The sequence below is a fragment of the Anser anser genome (genome assembly GCF_964211835.1).
Source record: "Anser anser genome assembly, chromosome: 1".
Classification (NCBI taxonomy): domain Eukaryota; kingdom Metazoa; phylum Chordata; class Aves; order Anseriformes; family Anatidae; genus Anser; species Anser anser.
The window spans coordinates 46,323,567-46,346,088 of record NC_139720.1 but is presented as its reverse complement, the minus strand read 5'-3'; the positions used below and the strand labels follow the sequence as shown (position 1 = coordinate 46,346,088).

General features: G+C 35.9%; 1 protein-coding gene across 5 annotated transcripts in view; it reads right to left on the bottom strand.

The window, feature by feature from the left end:
* The window catches only part of ANKS1B (ankyrin repeat and sterile alpha motif domain containing 1B), a 440,891-nt gene that overhangs the window by 365,118 nt on the left and 53,251 nt on the right, over nt 1-22,522 (bottom strand). For all 5 annotated transcript variants that reach the window (XM_083852386.1, XM_083852391.1, XM_083852392.1 and 2 more), the window contains exons 3-5: nt 21,338-21,494; nt 9,238-9,534; nt 988-1,063 (exon numbers count right to left, since the gene is read on the bottom strand). In XM_083852386.1, the coding sequence (XP_083708512.1) occupies nt 988-1,063; nt 9,238-9,534; nt 21,338-21,494 (530 nt within the window). The remainder of the gene's footprint in view (nt 1-987; nt 1,064-9,237; nt 9,535-21,337; nt 21,495-22,522) is intronic.

Below are 22,522 nucleotides of genomic sequence, written 5' to 3'. Positions count from 1 at the left end.
CACTTTCAAAACAGGTTCCTGATAGCTCCTCTTGAGCTGATTTTTCATCTTCTCCTACTCATCTACGCATGTGTCCTATGCCTCTTTTACCATGAGAAGACAAATTGAGGAGAAAATGCTGAGGCTCTGATGAAGATATTATGCAGGAAGATGAAATATGAATGGAGTACCAAGGGATCAAACATGCAGCCAGTGCATCCTATTGCTTGGACAACCTTGGTCACATTGCTAGTGGCAGTAAAGCAGGAGAATTAGACCTTGTACATGGGAGCTCTGAAAATGTTTTAATGGAGATTAAATCCCCAGAATCTTGCTTAATAAAAAGCCAGAACTGCACAGTGGTATATCACCTCTTTTTAATGCATGGCGAAACGACTAAAAATAAGTGTCTGCAAAACAGGAAATGAAGAGTTAGAGTATATGGAATTTCCATAATAACACTGTCATCTCTGAGTGATGACATATAATCAAACTTCCTTCACAGTGGTTACAGAACAGTTTGGGGAGGAAAGCCAATAGGCAGCTTAGGTCAGTTCAGGCATAGTGACAAGAGACTACACTGCTTTATAATCTTAAAGTCATGGAGACCACCACAGGCTCCAATAAACGGGATAAAAGAAGAAATGGGACAATAATGCCTTTTATTTCCTTGCTGAACCTGAATACTCTTGGCTGTCTTTCAGAGTGAATAAAAAAAAATTATGTAGCCATTTCATTCTCAGAACACATTTATTCTCAGAATACAGTGGCATACACTGACTCATACATGGAATTTCTGAGTCTTAGTGAAAACATTACTTTTGTTCTCATTGTGTATCTTCATTTCTTATTCTAAAAGGACATTATTTTAATGATAATTACATGTGATTAGATTTGCAAGGGTTGAGAAATATAACAGTAATTTGAATAAACAAAATGTGAGGAGGCAAACACCAGATTAGGAATACTTAGAGTAGTTGTTCAGTGCTTCCTGTAAGTTAAATTTACCTGTTTCAAGCAAAATGCGTACTACTTCCACCTTTCCAAACAGGGCTGCTTCATGTAGTGCACTCCCTTTTTCTGTCTAGAAAAACAAAAATATTGTGATATTTAAAATACAAATCTGAAATACCAAGGAATCTTTTTGAAAATAATACATTTAGAAAATAAGTATTTTTTTCTCTATATATTATTAAATAATATTGACTGGGCAAGAAAAAATACTACCCTAACGTATTTTTTTTCTTCAAAATAAGAACATAAATGCTGTCAGATCTACTATAAAAATTAACAAATATATAAGAAAATATAAGGCATGTGAAATAAAACTCCCAGTTAACAAAATTGCATTTGTGCAAAATTTCTAAACTCCTGTTATGGGCAGTGAGAAGGTAATTAGTAGTCAGTGGAACATAGCTATTCAGCAGAGTCAGTTTATGTGTAGACATCTACGCTTAGGTATTTTAGTCTGAAAGTGGATCACACCCTAGGGGTTCAATTCAGGTGCACAGTGAGAGCTGCCCGAGGATACCCCACCTGGCCTCCGGCTGTTATTCCAGTTGATGCTGCCTTTGATCTGCATCTTATCTGCCCCATGCAGATGCCTTGGATACCCTAAGGCACCTCCATCATTAGAAGTTTATATTTAGATCATTTAAACCCTGCCTTAGACATCTGTGAGCCTGATTTTGCAGAATTCCTTGACACAAAATTCTATGTGAATGGAAATTTTGCTTAAATGTAAAGCTCTGAAAACAAACTAACTCTCTTAACAAGCTACTTATTATTTTGTATTGCTGACTGTTACTCAAGAATCTGAACATTGTTTGGAAATGCCTTTCCAAACAATAGCATCAGCAATAGCTAAAGCACTATTAGATCTCACTGAATCTCTGGCTCATCTGCTTTTTTTGGATAGTAAATTAGTTTTTGAGTGGTTTTGATTCGTGGGCAACTGTTAAAGGATTTGCTGGTTGTATTATTCACTTTTGCTACATTTCTATCCAAATGCAGCTGTCATTTTTGTTATGATGGAAAGACTTCCAGGAAAAAAAAAAAAAAGTATTTTAACTCTGAAATAAAATAGTACTTTATTATTTATTAGCTATATCAGAATGCACTAGTGTTACAGAGATGCAAATAATAGATACTTAGAAATAATCAGTGATCTTGAGGTGGGATGTGGGCACATGGTAAGCATACATATACGTTCTATCAGTTGAGCCTGAAAACTCCTTGTTATATCCTTAATAGGAACTCACTTTTTATCTTTCTTCATACTTAGTACATGGATGTATAAAGTAGAGCATGCCAAATGGCATTTACATTCAGCATATCAGGTACACCATTGGTATAGTAGATAGGAGAAGAAAGTCAATAAGATAATATGCATATGAAATACATATCTCAAAACAATTTCTAATCTTTCAATTTTTCATCTTTCAATCCAGATGTACATTCACAGACATTTTGAATGAGAAAACTAAACATTGAGATTTATTTAGAGATAATTTCAGAATCCTTCATTCAAAAAGCATCTACAGGAGTTTTGCACTAACTGTGACCATCTTTAACACTGGGTGACTCTTCAATGACATAGTGCAACCACAAAGGTACACACAGAGCTTAAGGTGCAGCTCAGAAATTACTGGGAATGGAAACAGTTCTAATAAAGGGCATTGATAGCTAGAGGTCTGATTATTGAAAAAGGCTTGACCTCAGAAATCTCACATAATGCCTTGACACAACATATTTTCACCATACTGCATTCAGTGTTTGTGCAGATATAGCATTTCCTTTGGATTGGTCACTTACTGACAAGAAAAAACCTTAAGACTGTTGGGTGGACCTGGTACTGTTAACATACAGTTCATTGTCGTCAAGGATGTGAAGTAGAGCTTTGGCCCCCAAAGTATTTGACTTAGGAAATACAGAAAGTGAAATTCAAAAGCCATAATGGGGAGAGGCTTGGCATAGTAACCTGTCAGAGAAGAACACCAAAAGAGATGGTCAGTCACAATGGATCACTCACTGTTTTAAGAAAATTGGAATGTCTTTCTCATCTTTGAACATAATTGACTATAGTTGAACATATTCTCTCATATCTGAACATGCGCCAGCAATGTGTCCTAGTAGAAAAAAAAAAAGGAGTACAGGCTGGGGGATGACCTGCTGGAGAGCAGCTCCATGGAGAGGGACCTGGGGGTCATGGCGGAAAGCAAGTTAACCACGAGCCAGCAGTATACCCTTGTGGCCAAGAAGGCCAATGGGATCCTAGCCTGCATCAAGAGGAGTGTGGACAGCAGGTCAAGAGAGGTGATCCTCTCCCTCTACTCAGCTCTGGTGAGGCCACACCTGGAATATTTTGTGCAGTTCTGGGCTCCCCAGTACAAGAGGAACGTAGAACTTCCAGAGAGGGTCCAGCATAGATCCACAAAGATGATTAAGAGATTGGAGCATCTGTCCTATGAGGAAAGACTAAGCAAGCTGGGCCTGTTTAGCCTAGAGAAGAGGAGATGGAGTGGGGATCTTATCAACCTCTATAAATACCTGAGGGGACAATGTAAAGTGGAAGGGGCCAAACTCTTCTCAGTGGTGGCCAGTGATAGGACAAGGGGTAATGGGTATAAATTGAACTACAGGAGGTTTCATCGCCATAAGAGGAAGAACTTCTTTACAGTTTGGGTGACAGAGCACTGGAACAGGCTGCCCAGAGAGGTTGTGGAGTCTCCTTCTTTGGAGATATTCAAAACCCACCTGGTTGTGATCCTGTGTGACATGCTCTAGGTGACCTTGCTTGAGCAGGGTTTTGGACCAGACAAACTCCAGAGGTCCCTTCCAAGCTCAGCCATTCTGTGATTCTGTAAGGGATAATAATTACAGTGATGCGTATTTGCATCTATAGAGTACTTGGCTCTGGTGAGGCTGCACCTTGAGTACTATGTTCAGTTTTGGGCCCCTCACTACAAGGATATCAAGGTGCTCGAGAGAGTCCACAGAAGGGCAACGAAGCTGGTGAGGGGTCTGGAGAACAAGTCTTATGAGGAGCGGCTGAGGGAGCTGGGACTGTTCAGCCTGCAGAAGAGGAGGCTCAGGGGCAACCTTATCGCTCTCTGTAGGTACTTTAAAGGTGGCTGTAGCGAGGTGGGGATTGGTCTATTCTCACACGTGCCCGGTGATAGGACGAGGGGGAATGGGCTAAAGTTGCGCCAGGGGAGGTTTAGGTTAGATATTAGAAAAAACTTCTTTACTGAAAGGGTCGTTAGGCATTGGAATGGACCGCCCAGGGAAGTGGTTGAGTCACGGAGGTCTTTAAAAGATGTTTAGATGTTGAGCTTAGTGATATGGTTTAGTGGTTTAGTGGAGGACTTGTTAGTGTTAGGTCAGAGGTTGGACTAGGTGATCTTGGAGGTTTCTTCCAACCTAGATGATTCTGTGATTTTGTGATGTGCCAGCAATGAAATCCACAGAGGTTCAAATGTTATCAGAAGCCTCAGCACTAAGTTTTAGTCCTGCAGATGAAGTGTAGGAAGAGAAACCAGATGTGTCTTGGCTGAAATTGTAGAGAGATTTCTGTATTAACATTAATAAGGAACCTTTTTCAGTGGAAAAAGCCAACATATTTTAATGACATCTATCTAGAATCCATTTGTGTGGGGTGATCAGGATTAATGCTCTGGTATGCTGAATCAACTGCTTAGAGGACAAGGAAGAGAACTGATCCTTAGACTCCTTAGTTAAGAGGTGGGAAAGGTCCTGATATGACAGTTATCAGAACTGGAAGTAGTCCTTCCTATTGATCAAAATTGCCCAAATCAGAGTGACTGAAGGGAAGGCAAGTAACAGTTGACCAAAGCATATACCTCATAAGAAATGAAACGAAGATTAACATGAGAAGAGGAAATTTACTGGTGATGACTAAGACAAATAAATCTGGGGACAACCTGAGAGCATCCAAAGCTAAATGATATTTTTTTTTCTTTTTGCATTTTCTTGTTCCTTGATGTATTCTATGGTGGTATTTCCTGTCATATCTGTACATGATCCTGAAACTCTTTGCAGGTATTCTGCACTGCCCTGAGTTCCAGGGCAGTCTTTGCTTTACAACTCCAAGCTATCAGTCAATGCTAATGAATGCCATATCTGAGAAATGAGGCATATGTTACAAGCAATCTGTCAGGAAGAGGAATTTGAAAGACACACCGTATAAACGGTGGACTGATTTGTCCACTATGTAGGTGATTTTCTAAACAGGAAGAGAAATATTACCAGCAAATTGAAAGAAAATCAGTCTGGGAATATGGAGATTGAAAACAGACTTGTGAAATGCAGATATATAATCCTGCATGAGATGTCACAAGGATGAATGCTGACGTAAATCCTAAAAGCTCTAGGCAGGATTTCATGGTAATAGTGAATACCTAATGAGTGAATCAGATCCTTCTTGACCCAAAAAACTGTCCAGATGGCAGAGCTGTCCTTGTTAGCAAAGTGTTCAGTTACCAAACTCCATTTTAACACAAGGTGCTGATGCTCAGGATGAACAGAGCCAAGAGTTACTGGGAGGACTGGCAGAGTAGATTCATATCCCTTTGTAAATGTACATGTGGACTACTATTTGAAGACAGAAATAATGTTTATTGTTGTTGTTGTTGTTTTGGGTGCAATAGAGTACATTACTTAAACTGGAAGTATTAAAAATGTAGTTGCAAATACTCTCTGTATTCTATATTATGTGAAATGCACTAGAGTTTTTAAGTGTAGATCTTTTTCACTTATAAAGGTGTACATATGCACTAATATACTCTTGATGTCTATACTACAACAAGTAAACTTGAAATTTATAGACAATATTCTCTGCTTCACTCTCTGAAGCTTTCATTGCCTTGGATCATATAGCAAAGTGAACACTACCATAATATCTGGAAATTCTTCCACAGTGACATTTAATGCAAGAAATGACAATATTTTTTCATGAACACAGTGAGCTACAGTCTGTTTTAGTTTGCACCAATGTATTACATATCGATTCCCTGACTTAAGTTTTCTGTGTACCAAATAAAAAGAACTATAGCACAAACTGTGCTAAGCGTGTAATAAAATGTCCCTGCCCCAACTAGCTTACAGCTAAATACAGGCAGAGTGTTAGAGCTGGGCACACAAAACAAGCAAGGGTAGAAGGACATTGTGAGTAAGAACACCAAGATACACAGATCAATTTGGTGTACAGTTTGCAGGCTCACATAAAATCATTAAGGTTTTTATTAGAATTGCTTGTTGTTGTTGTTGTTTTAATCATGTAAATATGAGAGAGTTTGTAATTAGGTTACTTGTCTAGTCCTTATTCATTGGCAATTTACTATATGTTTGATATGGGTTTCAGAGATGCTCTGAATCACAGACTGGTAGCTTTGCAAATTGATTCACGGAATATCCACCATACGTAGTGACAGCAAAAAGGGACATAGCTCTTTGCAGAACTTCGGTGACAAGCAATGGAAATTGCCATCGTTACTGAGTCAGACAGGGAAGGCAAATAGGGGTAGATAAAAGTGGGATAGGCAGATGGGGCAAAAGTTGCAAAGTTAGTTACGATTATAAAATTACTGTTTACATGAAACATACTGTACTGTGCAGTATCTTATTTTATACTGAGGGCCCAAAATCTATGACTCACCAAAACCTGTGTATTTTTCATATGTTTCAATTAAAATGAAAACTTCAAAGCATAAAGAGATGAAGCAGATTTGTATTGCCCACTTCTAAATAATTTCAGATTGAAGGATATTGGATAGACCTGGGAAATGAATGTGTGATTAATTCAATCAAAAAATAAATGCTGTCTATTATTAGTCCAAATATTTGCTATGATCAGAAGTGCTCTGGAAGTACAGAAGAGAAAGAGAACATGGCTAAAGTAAGCTTCCCATTTAAACAAACAAATATTTACATTTACAGAGAGTGATGTCAGGCTACTTCTATAATTGTCTCTTTACATTCTGGTAACTCTTTGTTGCTGATAAGCTGAATTTATTTAATGTGTATGAATGTGTACAATTTTATTTACCACATGGAATTATATTTTGTATATTGTTCTTTCCTAATCAGTGATGCAGAGCAATTTAATGAATATTAAACCACTGAGTTCATTTTAACTAATAGGCTGATATTGTATGCTCTGCTCATTTTAATGAGCTGACAGTTATCATCAACAAAGAAGTTTTCAGAGGTTATAGAAGTTAACAGTATGTGCAGAGCCAACTTGCCAATATGCTAAGATGCAGAACTAAAGAAACATATTGATGGAGAAAATGGATACTGCTGAGGAAATAAATAAATTATATTTCCTTATGGCACTGCAAAAGTTAAAAAATAAAAAAAGTCTAAAAATAACAAAGAAAAATAGGAATATAAATAACTTAAAAAATTAGATTGTCAAAAAACTAACAAACCAATCTTATGATTCTATTGTGCATGGCAAATAGATCATCATTACTGAAAGAACCTCTCATTTCTACTTAAGAGATGTCATTTTATAAAATTTGCAGCCACTATATTTATTTAAAAAAAATGTGAAAAAATGGTATAACTATAGATAGAAATAGCTTCGGAGAATTCACAGTAGTGCTAAAAATATCTAGATTACATAAGGGGAAGAACATATTTCATAAAAGCATTGTGTAATATTCAACCCTCACGTAACCATCAGTTTGTAAGTTGCCAAGACAAACTATTTTTCTTCAATTATTCTATTTCTTTAGCATCAATTCAAGCATCATTTCAGCCTCCTTCTGTCTTTTTCCCCATTAATTTGCTACAGATAGAAAAGAAATTGTACATTCAGAAACATATATTTGAGAGTTCAGTTATGTGTTGCTTTAGCATTAAACTTTTCTAAATTACTGAAGTTGTAGTGATAGTAAATTACAGCTGAAACAAAAGAGCCGCATGAGTTTGCCTTTGCAAGTGAATCACTTTTTAGCAAAGAAGATTAAAAGCAAATTTCATGCTGCCCTAGATGCAAACAAAATGGTAGGCAAATACACAAGAAGGTAAAGTACAGAAGAAAAACTGTTTCAGGTCAAAATAGTTTGAAGCAACTAACAACGTCAGCTTTAAACATACTAGAGCTAATAAAAGTTGTAAAATAATTTTATCACATTTTCATTATCATTTAAGATATTTAATCGTAATATATATTAAGATTTTGTTTGCCTTTTTTCAATTATCTTTTTTCTCCCACTTTACATTCTTTTCCTCAAAAGCTAAAAAAAAAAATAATAATAAAAAAAGCCTTGATTGAAAACCCATGAATAACAAAAGTGCATGGAAACAGGTGTAATCTTTCTTAGTATTCAAAGGTGTTTGATTAAATATGATGGAAGCTTAACGACTACAGATCTTAGCCAAAGTTTAGGCAAATTCACAAGATTAATTAGTACCTATTGATAAAGAATGCTTGGATGTGGCTCTAAGACAGATGTAATTATGTGTTTACTTTTTTCAATTTGAACATAGATACAAAGTAGAAACCACTTTAATTCAAAGTGCATTATTTATACTAAGACAGCAAGAAAGCTACTTTAAATCTGAAGATAAAACACATTTTAACCTCAGATAAAGTACACCACCAATCAAGTCAAGAGAAATCTTGATTTCACACATAACGGAATCAGGTCTTCTGTAGTTAAAAGTCTTGGACACTTTCCACTACAATGAAGTGGATGTAAAATTTACTGTTGCTGTACCTTGTCTCTGTTCCCATCCATGCCACTTTTATTTAAAGTTACCCCTTCTACACCATTATATTGTATTGTGCATGGAATTACACGCATGAAACAGCTAATATATTGGAGTCAGTAGCTGCAGGAGTGTATTGCTATAGAATTTTCTTTTAGATTTATACAACAAATATTTAGAAAAGGAAAAAGAAATCAAAATTATTATCACTTATTTGCTTCATTTTTAGAATGGGATAGCCCTGGGTAAATGAGGTGTAATATATATATTTATTTACATGAATGATCGATATGATTTCTGTATCTACACAGATCTTACTTGAGAACACATAATTTGGGTTGTAAAAGATAAATGTATATTTTATATATTATTATATTGTAGTATTTCTAACAAAGTAAATGCAAGTATATATGAAAGGAAAAAAAAAGTTGCATTTCAATCATATTCTAATGATAAAAGAAAGTAAGTAAGGATAGGAAAAAAGGAGGAAAGGAAGAAGGGAAGAAATCGTGCACTAACTTGGCAGCTGACATCCATTCCAGCCTCCAGAAGCACCTGCACAACAGCTTTGTGGCCATTACGTGCAGCAAGATGCAAAGGTGTGTGTTTTCTTGTATTACAGTTCATCAGGTTTGGATATGCTTTGATGATCATTTTTACAACACGCAGACGTCCATAAAGTGCTGCCAGATCCAGAGGTGTTTCTAGTTTGTTGTTCCTTATTGTAGGGTCTGTTAGCTCTTCCAACAAAACAGCAACTACTTCTGAATGACCATACTGAGCTGCACAATGCAATGCTGTTTCATTTTCATTGTTCTGTTAAAACAAAACAAAAGCTTCAGAAATTCATGTTTAATCACACAACAGAATGGCTCTGCTTGCATAAATTGCCTCCATGAGATAACTACCTAGTCAGGGTTTGCAATACAATGTATGGTAATACACGCTAAATACTTCAGAATGACTCCACTAAAATTTTAGTAATAATACATCAATACTTCAGCTTTGTGAGTCTCAAACAGATCAGGTCACTGTGTGTCCACATTGTTCCCAATAAATTTTTAACAACATGACCCCCAAAAAACATGTTGCTCATGATGATTAGAGTAGTAAAAATACAGAGAAAAACTGAGTAATAAAAGTATGTCAGGCACAAGGCTACTTTCATATATCACTATAAAAGTTACTATAAAGACAATAATCAAAGCTTGGAAAAAGGTAAAATAGCAACTGTCAATATTCGAAAGACTTTGCATATGACATTTTAAGGAATATGAGTATTTGTATGCTGTGGATGGTGTGTAGTTTTCTTTCACAAAACAACTCCACCCTCAAGTTTTTCCCCAAAAATATTAAATAATAATAAATAAATATTGGGAATAAGCAGTATTCCTTAACTGCTTTATTCCAGTTCTGCTTGTATACTTGCAATCCCAGACAAGTAAGTTCAGGCAGAGAGGAAAGAAATAATTTATAAAGCTCTCTGAATTCTGTATGCCATCTATATTATTAATATATCATATGTAGTCACTATGAAGACTTAAAAGAGGCTAGACACTATAAATTTAAAAACTATGTACATCAACTGCCTCTTCTGATATATCATGTATAAAATTTTGTGACAGTTGAAAAGGTTTTAAAAGTAGAAACCCAATAAGCCAGTGTGCCATGTAAAGAATTATAAATTTAATGTAAAATCAAAAGAGATACTAGGGAAGCAAAGAAATACAGTTTTGAAGAAAGAAGAAGTAAGTCTGAACCAACAAGCTGCATTTCTAAAGGAAACAACTGAAGAAAGTTCTGGGAACAAAGAGGTGAAAGTAGGTAAAAATGTCTTTTGAAAGACAGAAACAGTGACAGAGTCAGAGAAATGAGGGTTTGGGTTTTACTCAAAAGCTAGCCAGGATGATTGCATAGTAATATCTAGAAAGAAAATATTTACTTTATTATTGTTGTTGTTGTTGTTGTTGTTGTTGTTGTTGTTGTTGTTGTTATTTCCTTGTAACATTGCTCCTAATTTTATTAGGAATTATTTATTATTTATTAGGAATTGAAAACTCTGCTTTGTGATTTTAACATTACTCTTATTTTAATCTCATTTTGTAATTTAATATGACTCAGATGAACCTGGGAAACAGAAGACACAGATCAATAGATTCAGAAATATTTATGCTGCAAATAAACTCTTCGGGTAACTGCAACACCATACAAGTTTGAGGATCCCAAAGAAGGTAATGTATTTCCTGCTAAGCTGCAAGACATAAGTTGGAAAGTAGGAAGAGACAGGTAGAAAGTGATAGGTTTCCATTGGTAGGTATGACTTGATGAGTAATAATTATTTGAATTATTGTGAATTGTTAGACCACCCATGGTCTTTCCTCTATTACACTAACTGTAAATTCAGGTAAAAATATGTACTATCACAATACTACATGGCTGCAATGATTTATCAACTACCTGTGATATGCTTTCTGAGTTCTTCTGAAGCCTAACGTATCCTTTACAGGATATAGACAGGGCCCAAGACTGGACAAAACAAATTTGTTTTTGTACAATGGTATACCCACAATTCGTAGGCATAGTCTATTGGAATATATTTACACAGTTTATTAGAACCTATTTATAAAAGCACAGATTTTCAATATTTCATGGTCAGAACCATATAAATTAACAGGCTATTGCGGAATAATGTTGTGTACAATTACCACAATTAAGTATTAAAATCAGACGATTATGGTAATTTCTGCCTGCAGTTACAGTATTTACATATCCAATGGAAATAGTTCCACAAAGAAATTAGATGTATAACTACCTCCACATTCTGAGAGGTAAATAGTGAAATACACATTTAGTATATAATTGCCAAACAAATATATCTATCTCTTCAATATCTGCTTATGTTTTATTTCTTTTCAAGCGTTTCTGAATAATATGTAAATTATTTGGAATCTTATGCCAATATTATATTATAAAAATATTCTCATTAAAATTTCAGAGACATAAGATTTAACTTGGCTGTGGTCATTTTCTCAAAAAATGGTGACTGGCCAATTTCAGCATCAGATATAGACATAGAAACCAATTGGTCCAAATTAATGCTGCTGCTCAGTAAACTGAAATTTTCTCCCTCTAAATAGAGAATATCCAGATGAATTTTCATTCAACGGCATATTTACAAAAAAGGATGTTTTAAAACAGCATGGAGCATAAGACCATCTGTAAATTTGAACAAAATGTAATTATTTTCAAATGAACATTGTTGAACGTTTTTGTATGGTTTGTTCTTCACATTTGCCAAAGTAAATCTACATTTCAGTTAATGAAATGTCAAACTGATTCAAAATCAAAATGAATTAGGTAACAAAGAAATAAAATAGAAGAATCCAACCTGGACAAACATAGCATTTGAATTACCTGCATGTATGCAGCCATTGCATTGCATTTATTGTTATCAGAACTGAAAGGTACTACCTAATTAAAACTTAACAGTATGACATTCTTCCCTCCTTAAGATATAAATTAATGAACTCAATTCAGGAATAAAAGGCAGAATAATTTTTAACTTTCAAAAAAAGAATTACAACTTGTTTAACCATCCTCTAAAATTTTAATTTTATCCGCTTTAACAATTTAGTTGTGTTTACATGAAATAAATCACCTTGGAAACAAACATTTTTCCTGAGGAGAGAGGACAGAGTTTTTAAGTAGGTTTTGACAGAGCCTGCCATCTTCAAATTCAGGAAAGGAGCGAGTGCCTACTGATAGATAGAGTAGGTTCAGCATTACCAGGGAGACCCCTAAGATGGAGGGGATTATAAGAGTATATTAACAGCGATGTCTCAGTAAGTGTTATGAACTTCCTCCTTAAGGCATTTGTTTATAGAAGACACACAGTAAGAATTAAAACAAACAAAATAAAACAAAGCAAAACAAAAAATAAAGTACCCTGACATATGATGATAAGAAACGTTGCTAGTTTAAAAGCTGCTGTTATGTGATTTCTTTGGTCGCAAAAATGATGTTCCTTCTGACTTGTCTAAACTTTTCAGACAATTCTAAATCAGGTGTAACCTTTAAGGTACTTTTTGTCCTTGTATCTCTGAAATAGCTTATTATTTAAAAAATAAAAATAAAAAATTTGGAAGACATGAAAAATTATTCCTGAAGAATTTCATGATAATTTAGTACTATTGCCTACATTTTCAAGCCCAAACATAAACAGTTGTTCCTCAAGTACAGAAAGTTTGTGAGTTAACACTCATTAGAGTGAGCAAATAACCTGATATGAAAATGAGTCTGCATGCAAGTTAACATTATGTGATTAGATCTTCAAATCTGGTATCCAAAGACTAAATACTGCACATAGTACTGAAGAAATAGACTAGAATTCTGTTCGAAATTTCAGATATTGATTTCATGTTAGAAACTACAGAACAGCTGTTAAGACAAAAAGCAGAGACCTGAGGATCAGAGCAAACTAAGAGATACAAAATGTAAGACCAATGTAAGAAAAATAGACCATTATTATGAAAAATAGAACAAAACAGAAGTCCTTAATATTCATAATAATATTTTAACCAAATAGTTATTCCTATAGCCCAAAGGGCCTCTTTCAGAACCAAAGAAGGTACCTTATAATTCATCGCTTACATGGGTCTCTTCATGGGCATAGTCTTGGCATTTTCTAGCCTTTCTCTGAATCTGTTCTCTTCCATATACAACCAGAACTTAGACTTCTGTTGCTCCAAAATTGAATAGTGCCTTCAAAACATTGTGTCTGGTCAGTATTGCTGGCTGTATTACATAATTGAGCTAAGAATGCATGCCACCACAAAATCTAGATCGTATTTTAAGGTCTATTAATTAGAGGACAGATTAGCAAATCCATTGTACACAAAATTATTATAGATTGCCTGTCTGATAGTGGAAAGGTACAGGAGATATCCAGGAAATGAATGTCTCCTATGAATATTATATAGGTCCTCGTAAAGCCAGTAAAAAACAATAGGCATATGCAAGACTTTGATTGCACAGTTCTGTAGTTCCTTATTTTTGCCAAGCACATTTTAAAGCTTTTGAAGTCCATGCAAGTATTGTACAAGCAATAATAACTATCAGATAGTGATTTTACAGACCTTTCCAGAGAATGCTCAACATCTTTATTATCTGAACATTTTGACGATGAACTTTAAAAGGCAGACTTCCCTAAATCACCAAGCCATTTCTTTGTCACATAACCCCATGTAGTTATCAAGCAAGACTTTTTTTTTTTTGAAAACTTTTGTGGTACTGCCTCCATTATGAAAGAAGAATTTAAGTTACATAGGATGGAGCACTGGGAAAGTTTGAAAAAATCTGTATGTATAAGGAAATTTGCTCAATAGTCTAATAGAGATAAAATGATACAAAAATAAGGCTTCAATGATTAAATAATTACATAGAGAAAAAATATAGAAATAATATATTCAAGATAGAAAAAGAAATGATCTCAGAATGGTCTGTCTTCATCTATTATAGCAGGTAGGCTGTTTGCCTGAGAAGTTCCACCACTATATGTTAATTTTTAAAAAAAAAAAAAAAGTTTGCCTGTTTAATTCAACAAGTAGCATGTCATTGTAATCAATTACAATGGGAATTAAAGTGCTTTCCTGGATGTCTAGGTCAAGGGTTGAGTGATTTTACAACAGCAACTCTAAACAGAGCCAAGAATGACAAAAGCTCTTGGGAACAACATTGTGACGTCATTGTCCATTCCCTTTGAGGAATGAAACAGTTTTTACATGGTACACAGATTTATACAGTTTATGTGGAAAAATAACTAATGGCATCCTTCTTACCATATGTCAGTACTGGACCTATCTAATTTGAAAATCAGATGGTTTACAGTTGTTTACAACAGAAATGTAATATAATGACAAGTATTTTACTTAAACTAGATATCAGTTTTAAGAGGAGAAATACCCATATATAACCTAGTTGGACTTGGACATTTCCCTCTCCCTGTAGTACTACTATATTTCTTTACACTTCTCTTTAAATCTACCAAAAAAAAAGAATAGTACAGAGATACAGAAATTCTTTACTGCATGATACTCAGATCCATTACTACTTTTCCTTTCTCAGTGCAGTTTAAGCCTCTGTATTCTAATTCCTAATAAACATGTTCAAATGAACATCTTTATTAAAGGATAAATTACGAAAAAAATTGAATCTATATTGTTCTTATATGGATAAGAATAATTTGGAGAATACTTGGATCTAGATAGACTTTTTGAAAAAGATAATTCTCATAAAAGTTGTTGGCATAATTTCTAATTGAATTTCTATGGAAATATGCCTTTACTTAATAAAAAAAATATTTTTATTATTAAAAAAATAAAATGTTTAAAGTTACTGTGTAATTTAGTTGATTATTTTAAACAAAAGTCTTCTTCAAATTTATTGCTGCAAATGGATCAAATCAGTTCAATTGCATCTGAACTTAAAAAAAAAAATCTAAAACAAGTATAATAATAGTTGCAAGGGAAATTCCAGAGTTCATGTGCATATTCTCCAATTTAAATTGGGGAAAAAATATCAAATGTAGAACATGAAAATGATCGCTTTTTTTCAGGTACCTTTGGAACTGAATTTATATTTCTGGAAGTCACTGATGTGTCATTAAGAAAAGCATGTGATGCCTATATTTTATCCTGATGTTTTGGGCAAGTCAGTAAATATATAGATATTAGGCATTTACAGACGGAACTGAGCTTGGCAAGGGATGCAAAGAATAACAAGGGATTCTATAGGTACATTGACCAGAAAAGAAAGGCTAAGGAGAGCGTACCCCCTCTGAAATACAAGGAGGGAGAACTGGTAACGACAGACATGGAGAAGGCTGAGGTACTCAACAACTTCTTTGCCTCAGTCTTTACTGGCAGTCTGGCTTTCCGTGTCTTTCATTTTCCTGAACCTGTAGTTGTGGGCTGGGGCAGTGAAGATCCTCCCACTGTAAGCAAAGAGCAAGTTCAAGACCACCTGATGAAACTGAACTGGTACAAGTCTGTGGGGTCTGATGCCATACTTCCCAGGGTCCTGAAATAGCTGGCTGATGGAGTTGCCAAGCCACACTACGTTATATTTGAAAAGTCCTGGCAATCAGGTGAAGTCCCTGGTGACTGGAAAAGGGGAAACACCACTCCCATATTTATATAGAGTAGAAGGGAGGAGCCAGGGAACTACAGACTGCTGAGCCTCACCTCTGTGCCTAGAAAGATCACAGAACAGATCCTCCTCGAAGCAATGTCAAGGTACATGCAAGAAAAAGAGGTGATCCAAGACAGCCAGAATGGCTTCACCAAGGGCAAATCATGCCTGACGAATCTGGTGGCCTTCTATCATGGTGTGACTGCATCAGTTGAAAAGGGAAAACCAACCGAAATCATCCACCTGGACTTCTGAAAGGCCTTTGACATGGTCCCACTTGACATCCTGATCTCCAAATTTGACCGATATGGATTTGAAGGGTGGACCATTCAGTGGATAAGGAATTGGCTTGCAGGTCACACCCAGCAAGTGATAGCCAATGGCTCTTTGTCCAGGTGGAGGCCAGTGACAAGTGGTGTCCCTCAGAGATCTGTCTTGGGACCATTGTAGTCTAATATCTTTATCAACATAGACAATGGGATCAAGTGTATTGTCAGCAAGTTTGCAGATGACACCAAGCTGATTGGTGCGGTTGATACAACAGAAAGAAGGCATGCCATAGAAAGGGACCTGGACAAGCTAGAAAAGTGGGCCCATGTGAACCTAATGAGGTTCAACAAGTCCAAGGGCAAGGTGCTGCACCTGGGTTGCTGCAATCCCAGACATGAGTACAGACTGGGAGAAGAACGCACTGAGAGTAGCCCAGCAGAGGACTTGGGGGTTCTGGTGGACAAAAAGCTCGACATCAGCCAGCAGCGTGCACTTGCAGCCCAGAAGGCCAACTGAATCCTGGGCCGCATCAACAGATGTGTGGCCAGCAGGTCAAGGGAGATGATTGTCCCCCTCTGCTCTGCCCTTGTGAGGCCCCACTTGGAGTGCTGCATCCAGATCTGAGGCCCCCAGCACAAGAAGGATGTGGATCTGTTAGAGTGGGTCCAGAGGAAGGTCATGAAGTTGATCAGAGGGCTAGAGCACCTCTCCTACAAAGAAAAGCTGAGAGAACTGGGGGTGTTCAGCCTGAAGAAGAGAAGGCCTTTCAATACTTAAACAGGACTTATAAAAAAGATGGAGAGTGACTTTTTGCTCAGGCAAACAATGATAGAACAAGGGGGGATGGTTTTAAACTAAAAGACAGGAGATTCAGATTGAGTGTTAGGAGGAAGTTCATCACTCAGAGGGTGGTGAGGCACTGGCACGGGTTGCCCAGAGAAGCTGTGGATGCCCCATCCCTGGAGGTGTTCAAGATCAGGTTGGATGAGGCCCTGATCTAGTGGGTGGCATCATTGCCCATGGCAGGGGGGTTGGAACTAGATGATCTTTAAGGTCACTTCCAACCCAAGCCATTCTGTGATTTAAATATTATTAATGCATCCTGTATTCTTTTCCTTCACGTTTCAGAAGAAATGTCAAACAGCATTAAGGAAATCTGAGTGTTCTTTATGACTATTACAATTTGACACACTGAAAAAATCCACAGTGCATTAAATATGTAAATGTAAGTAAAATATGTGCTGTGTTCAGAAAGAAAAAGAGGAATATTCACAAAACAGAGAACACCACCTAGAAATTTCACAAGCATTCATATTTTTTCTTGTAAATGTTTTAGTATTCACATTTTCCCAATATATATTTAAAATATATTTTGAACTTTATATTTCTTCCTGATGTGATTCATTTTTTGCATGAGATTATGTTCATTCTTTCCTATGTTTATATTGAACACTGCATATTGAGCTATATGTAACTGTTATTATTAACTTTTGTGTATAATAGGATTTCTTATCAGTTACATTAATTTTGTGATAAGAGTTGCCAAAATAAATGTTTGTACTACCAAGATGTCTTTACATAAACAAACATGTAAGTAGTTGGAGTCTTAACAGCACACATTTTTATTACATTTGGTATTCATTTACTGACAAATTTTGATCTCTTACTACCTCCTTAATCTTCATACACTCCATAATTTACCTATTTTCAGGTCTTCATCGATGAAGCTTGAGACATTATTTGTCATTTCACCACATTTTGAAATTTAAAACATACATCATTTGGTTTACATGTGTCAACTAAGATTGTTGTATTAAACAGTTTTGAAATTATTCTTGCATATTTGTTATGCTATAACTATCTTCTATATGTAGAATTACCAGCCTACATTCCACCACCCCCATGAAATAATTATCATTTAACTGTAAGACTCTTTACTTTTTTTTTTTTTTCTTAACTTTATGTGAGAGGAACAGTAGGGGGCATTCAGAGCTTTAGATGCTGGATATGATCCTATGATATTAGTTAACTGCATTATAAATGTGTAGAGAGCAGTTCAATTAATTTACAGTATACCATATTAAATCCATTAATAAATTTAATATACATTTATGCATCATAAGCTTCTCATTTACTTCTTTGTTGAGTTATTCAATCTTACTCTCATTTAAGTGTTTAGAAGTATTTATTTCACATGGAATTTTAATAAAAAAATTAAAAGCAAAGACGTACTATATATTAACTGCAACAGTTTGTTTTTTTTAATGAATAAATTTATTTCCTTAAGCTGAAAGCACATAAATTCTTAATCTGATCCTCACAAAAAATAATAATAGTAATAAAGTCTGACTTGAATACATTATTTGCTGTAGTGAAAAGTATCAGGAAAGTATCAGGATAAAATGGTTGTCCTTATCCCAAGGGGAAGGGGAAGGGGAAGGGGAAGGGGAAGGGGAAAGGAGGGGAGGGGAGGGGAGGGGAGGGGAGGGGGAAAGGAGGGGAAGGGGAAAGGAGGGGAAGGGAAGGGAAGGGAAGGGAAGGGAAGGGAAGGGAAGGGAAGGGAAGGGAAGGGAAGGGAAGGGAAGGGAAGGGAAGGGAAGGGAAGGGAAGGGAAGGGAAGGGAAGGGAAGGGAAGGGAAGGGAAGGGAAGGGAAGGGAAGGGAAGGGAAGGGAAGGGAAGGGAAGGGAAGGGAAGGGAAGGGAAGGGAAGGGAAGGGAAGGGAAGGGAAGGGAAGGGAAGGGAAGGGAAGGGAAGGGAAGGGAAGGGAAGGGAAGGGAAGGGATGTTTTTATAAACTGTGCTTCAGCTGCACAGATTTAAGAACTGCTATGGCTGCTGTGAGAAGCTACATGCCTTATTGACCCTATTAGCAAATAAGCAAAAACTTTAGAAACATACAGACTCAAGAATGCAAAACACACGTATTCAGATGAGGATGACACTCTGGTGTTACTTGAAGATGTATGGGTGGAGTTGGCTTCATATGAATATGGCATTCCCCTCATTCTGTGATGTGGATAATATTCTCCTGTGTGGAGTGCTATCTAGCAGGGTAACGTCTAGGTGCTAGCAAAGTGGTCCACTGCTAAAGCTAGCCATTGTCTGGAGCAGAACACCAGGGGATTTATAAAGTTAGAACTGTGTATGGGTGAGTTTAACTTCAAAGTTTAATATGATTGAGACTTCTTTAAGGGTCCAATTCCTGTAAGAATTGCTCACACATTTTCCATTATGAAATTTTTGAGTAAAATGGACAATCAGCAGGGGATCTGAACACCAGACCTTTCTTCAGTCTATGGAGTATAGAACCAGGTATATCTCTGCTTATTTGCTCCAGTAATCAAACCAGAGAAACTGGACCCCACACATAATCAAGCTCAAAAATATTGTAAAAATTTGGATGTGTGGGGGATTGGGAAGAAACAGGTTTGAATTTACATTTCTCTTTCTGATCTTAATAAAATGTTTTTCAGCATCCCTCTCTCTGAAGTTCCTGCATAGCTTCCAGGTTTCTGTCAGTAGAACATAAGGAATTTCTTCAAGCAAATGGATAACATGCAACCAGAAAGTTGCTTATTTCTAGTTTGCCACAGAAATAAAATAGAAGAAAACCTTCACATTGACAAATGATAATCCTGTAATTCAACAGGCTCCATCCTGCATGCAACACCTGATGAGAATTAGGAGCTCACAGAAACTACTAATCTACAAATCAAACCACAGAATGACAAGTTTTGTTTCTTGTACTTTTTCTTGGATGAGCCAGGATTTCCCAGAAGTCTTATAATATTATAGGATTTCCCAGAAGTCTGTCACATCAGTGGATTTTATTAGTTTATATTCCTTTATTTCCTCCACTAATACTTCATATTCAAATCATAATTATTGTATGGATTCCAATGGCTAAGTGTATAACCTCACATATCAAATAGATTATTCAAGGGATGGCATCTCCCATTGATTTGGTTTGATATTTAGGTCCTCAATATTTTTCTTTCTTTCAGTTTGCTTTCCTGACACATTAATTTAGACACTGTGGGTGCCTTTCATTTGTCAGATTGTACTTTGCTATTTGAGATGCTCTAGGATATCCTACCTGGAGTCCAGCAGCCACTCCACAGGGACATGGAAATTGTGAGCTTCCTCTGCCACCGTACCTTCCAACCTCTGCAGACATCTCAGCTGCTGCAAGGTCTTAGAAGGTACTGGATTTCTGTGTTAGGGCAAATTAATCCTGCCTTTACTTTAGTCACCAGAATAACCCTGTTGACTCCTCTGATTACACTGACTAGACCTCTCTGGAATATAACAGTACACAAACAGGACATGTCTACTAAGAGGTAGATCTGAATCTGGAGCTGACTCCCACCTTTGTATTCTGATAACCTTTTGATTACACTGTGAAATTCAATAACTTATGGTTAGTACTCATATTTAAAAGTCCACCTCCAGTCCTCAAGCAGTTCAGCTGATTATAGATGGCATCAGATCTCCTATTTCTGAATATTAATCCTACAAATAGACCTTATAAGTGTATACAGAATGAAAACAGAAGGCGTGCCATATGCTTGACAACAGAATGCAATGTATTTATCCTGCCCTTACCCACATTAATACTCTCATCATTTTTCCTAATATTTATGTCTTTTCTGCTGTACATGCCAGGCAAATTAATCCATTTCTTTTTGGATATGTGTGTATATGTACACACATATGAACACACGTAGTTCATGTGGTTTGTCATTTATCTCTGCATATCAGTACATTTACAGTGCACTCAAAAAATACCAACAATATTAATCTTATCACAAAGTTTTTTTTGTGAATTTGATATCTAATAAAGTAAAAAAAAAAAAAGGTAGCATTAATGAAAATTTACATTAATATTTCCAATGCATTAGGTATAGTATGTCTTCATGTGATTTTTCGGAAACAAGCAGAAAGATTTTTCATACTCTTTAAATCTAGTATTTTTAGGTCAGTGTCCAACTAGAATCTGGTATGCATATTTTGGAAGATCTTAGTCTTGGAGAAGGAATTACTGGAATGATGGAAAACAGATTATTATTATTTTTTTCAATTTGGCTATAAATTTGCCAGACCTAAAGAGTATGTGCGGCTCTATTCTGATGATGTACACAAATATTTTTAATCACTTCACCTGTTCATTCACTCTGGAGTGTGATGGCCCATGATGGATGAGAATCTTCACAATGTCTACATCTCCTCTCCAGGCAGCCAAGTGAATAGGAAAATAACCTTTATTATCTGCCACATTAGTTGATGCTTCATACTGAAGTAATTTGAGAACTATATCCCTGGAAAACAGGAAGTAAATCTAAAAATTGATGGGAAGCTTATTTTGTTAAGTTTTACATGAACATACATATTACCAAAATTTTTACCCTGAATAACAGAAAAAAAAAAAAAAAGGTTATTGAAGTAAAACAGTTATAAAAATGAAGACCAATCATTTCTAAATATTAAATAGACAGGAAAATATAGCCAAAATGTGCAGCCTATGTTATGACTATAAATGAAACACTTGACTACAAATGAAGATTGTAGTAATACATGAAGGTAAATCCCAAGACAGTTGTTCTCCCAACCTTGATGGAACCTTATTTAATTGCCTATTGTGGATAAAATGTGGCAAAGAAGAGTGAATATATACAGGTCAAAAGGAAACCCCAATTGTCTCCAAAAGAAGTCATAGAGATATTGGAGTCATCTCATCTAAGCCTTGAGGAAGACTTTAAACTGAATTTTGCTTCTCCCTGGTAAGGTCGAATAGCATGAAAACAGCTAAGAAAGAGTAGCTCCACTAAGAAAGACTTTTGCTACATGGAAAGTTCCCGAAAAGTGACTCCTCAGAGAGACTTCTTAGTGCAAATAAGGTTTGAAAGCCTTCTCACGTCACAATAGTTGGTCTTGCAGTAGGTAGTCTAGTAGGTAGTCTAGTAGGTAGTCTAATGCAGGTTAGAGCTACGAAGTAGTTTGAAAGGGACACAAATCAAAAGAAACTGAAATTGAAATACTTTGGGGAAAAACAAACACAAAACAAACAAAACAATGCTCCACAATATATAGATGTCGATGTACAGAAACAATTGGGAGAAGAAGTAGTTCAGAATTTTCTTCAGTCATGTAATTCTGATCCACAATATCTAATTGGTTTAAAGAAACGCATAAACATGTACACATTTTTACCAGAAAAAGCTTCCTGGATCTGGAAGAGAATTTCAAGTCAAATACAGTAAAAATATGATAAGCTGTGCCCCAGCAGAGTTGATTGAATATTGGACACTTACTTGGAATGTGAAAACTTAGACTTCAGTCCCCTGTT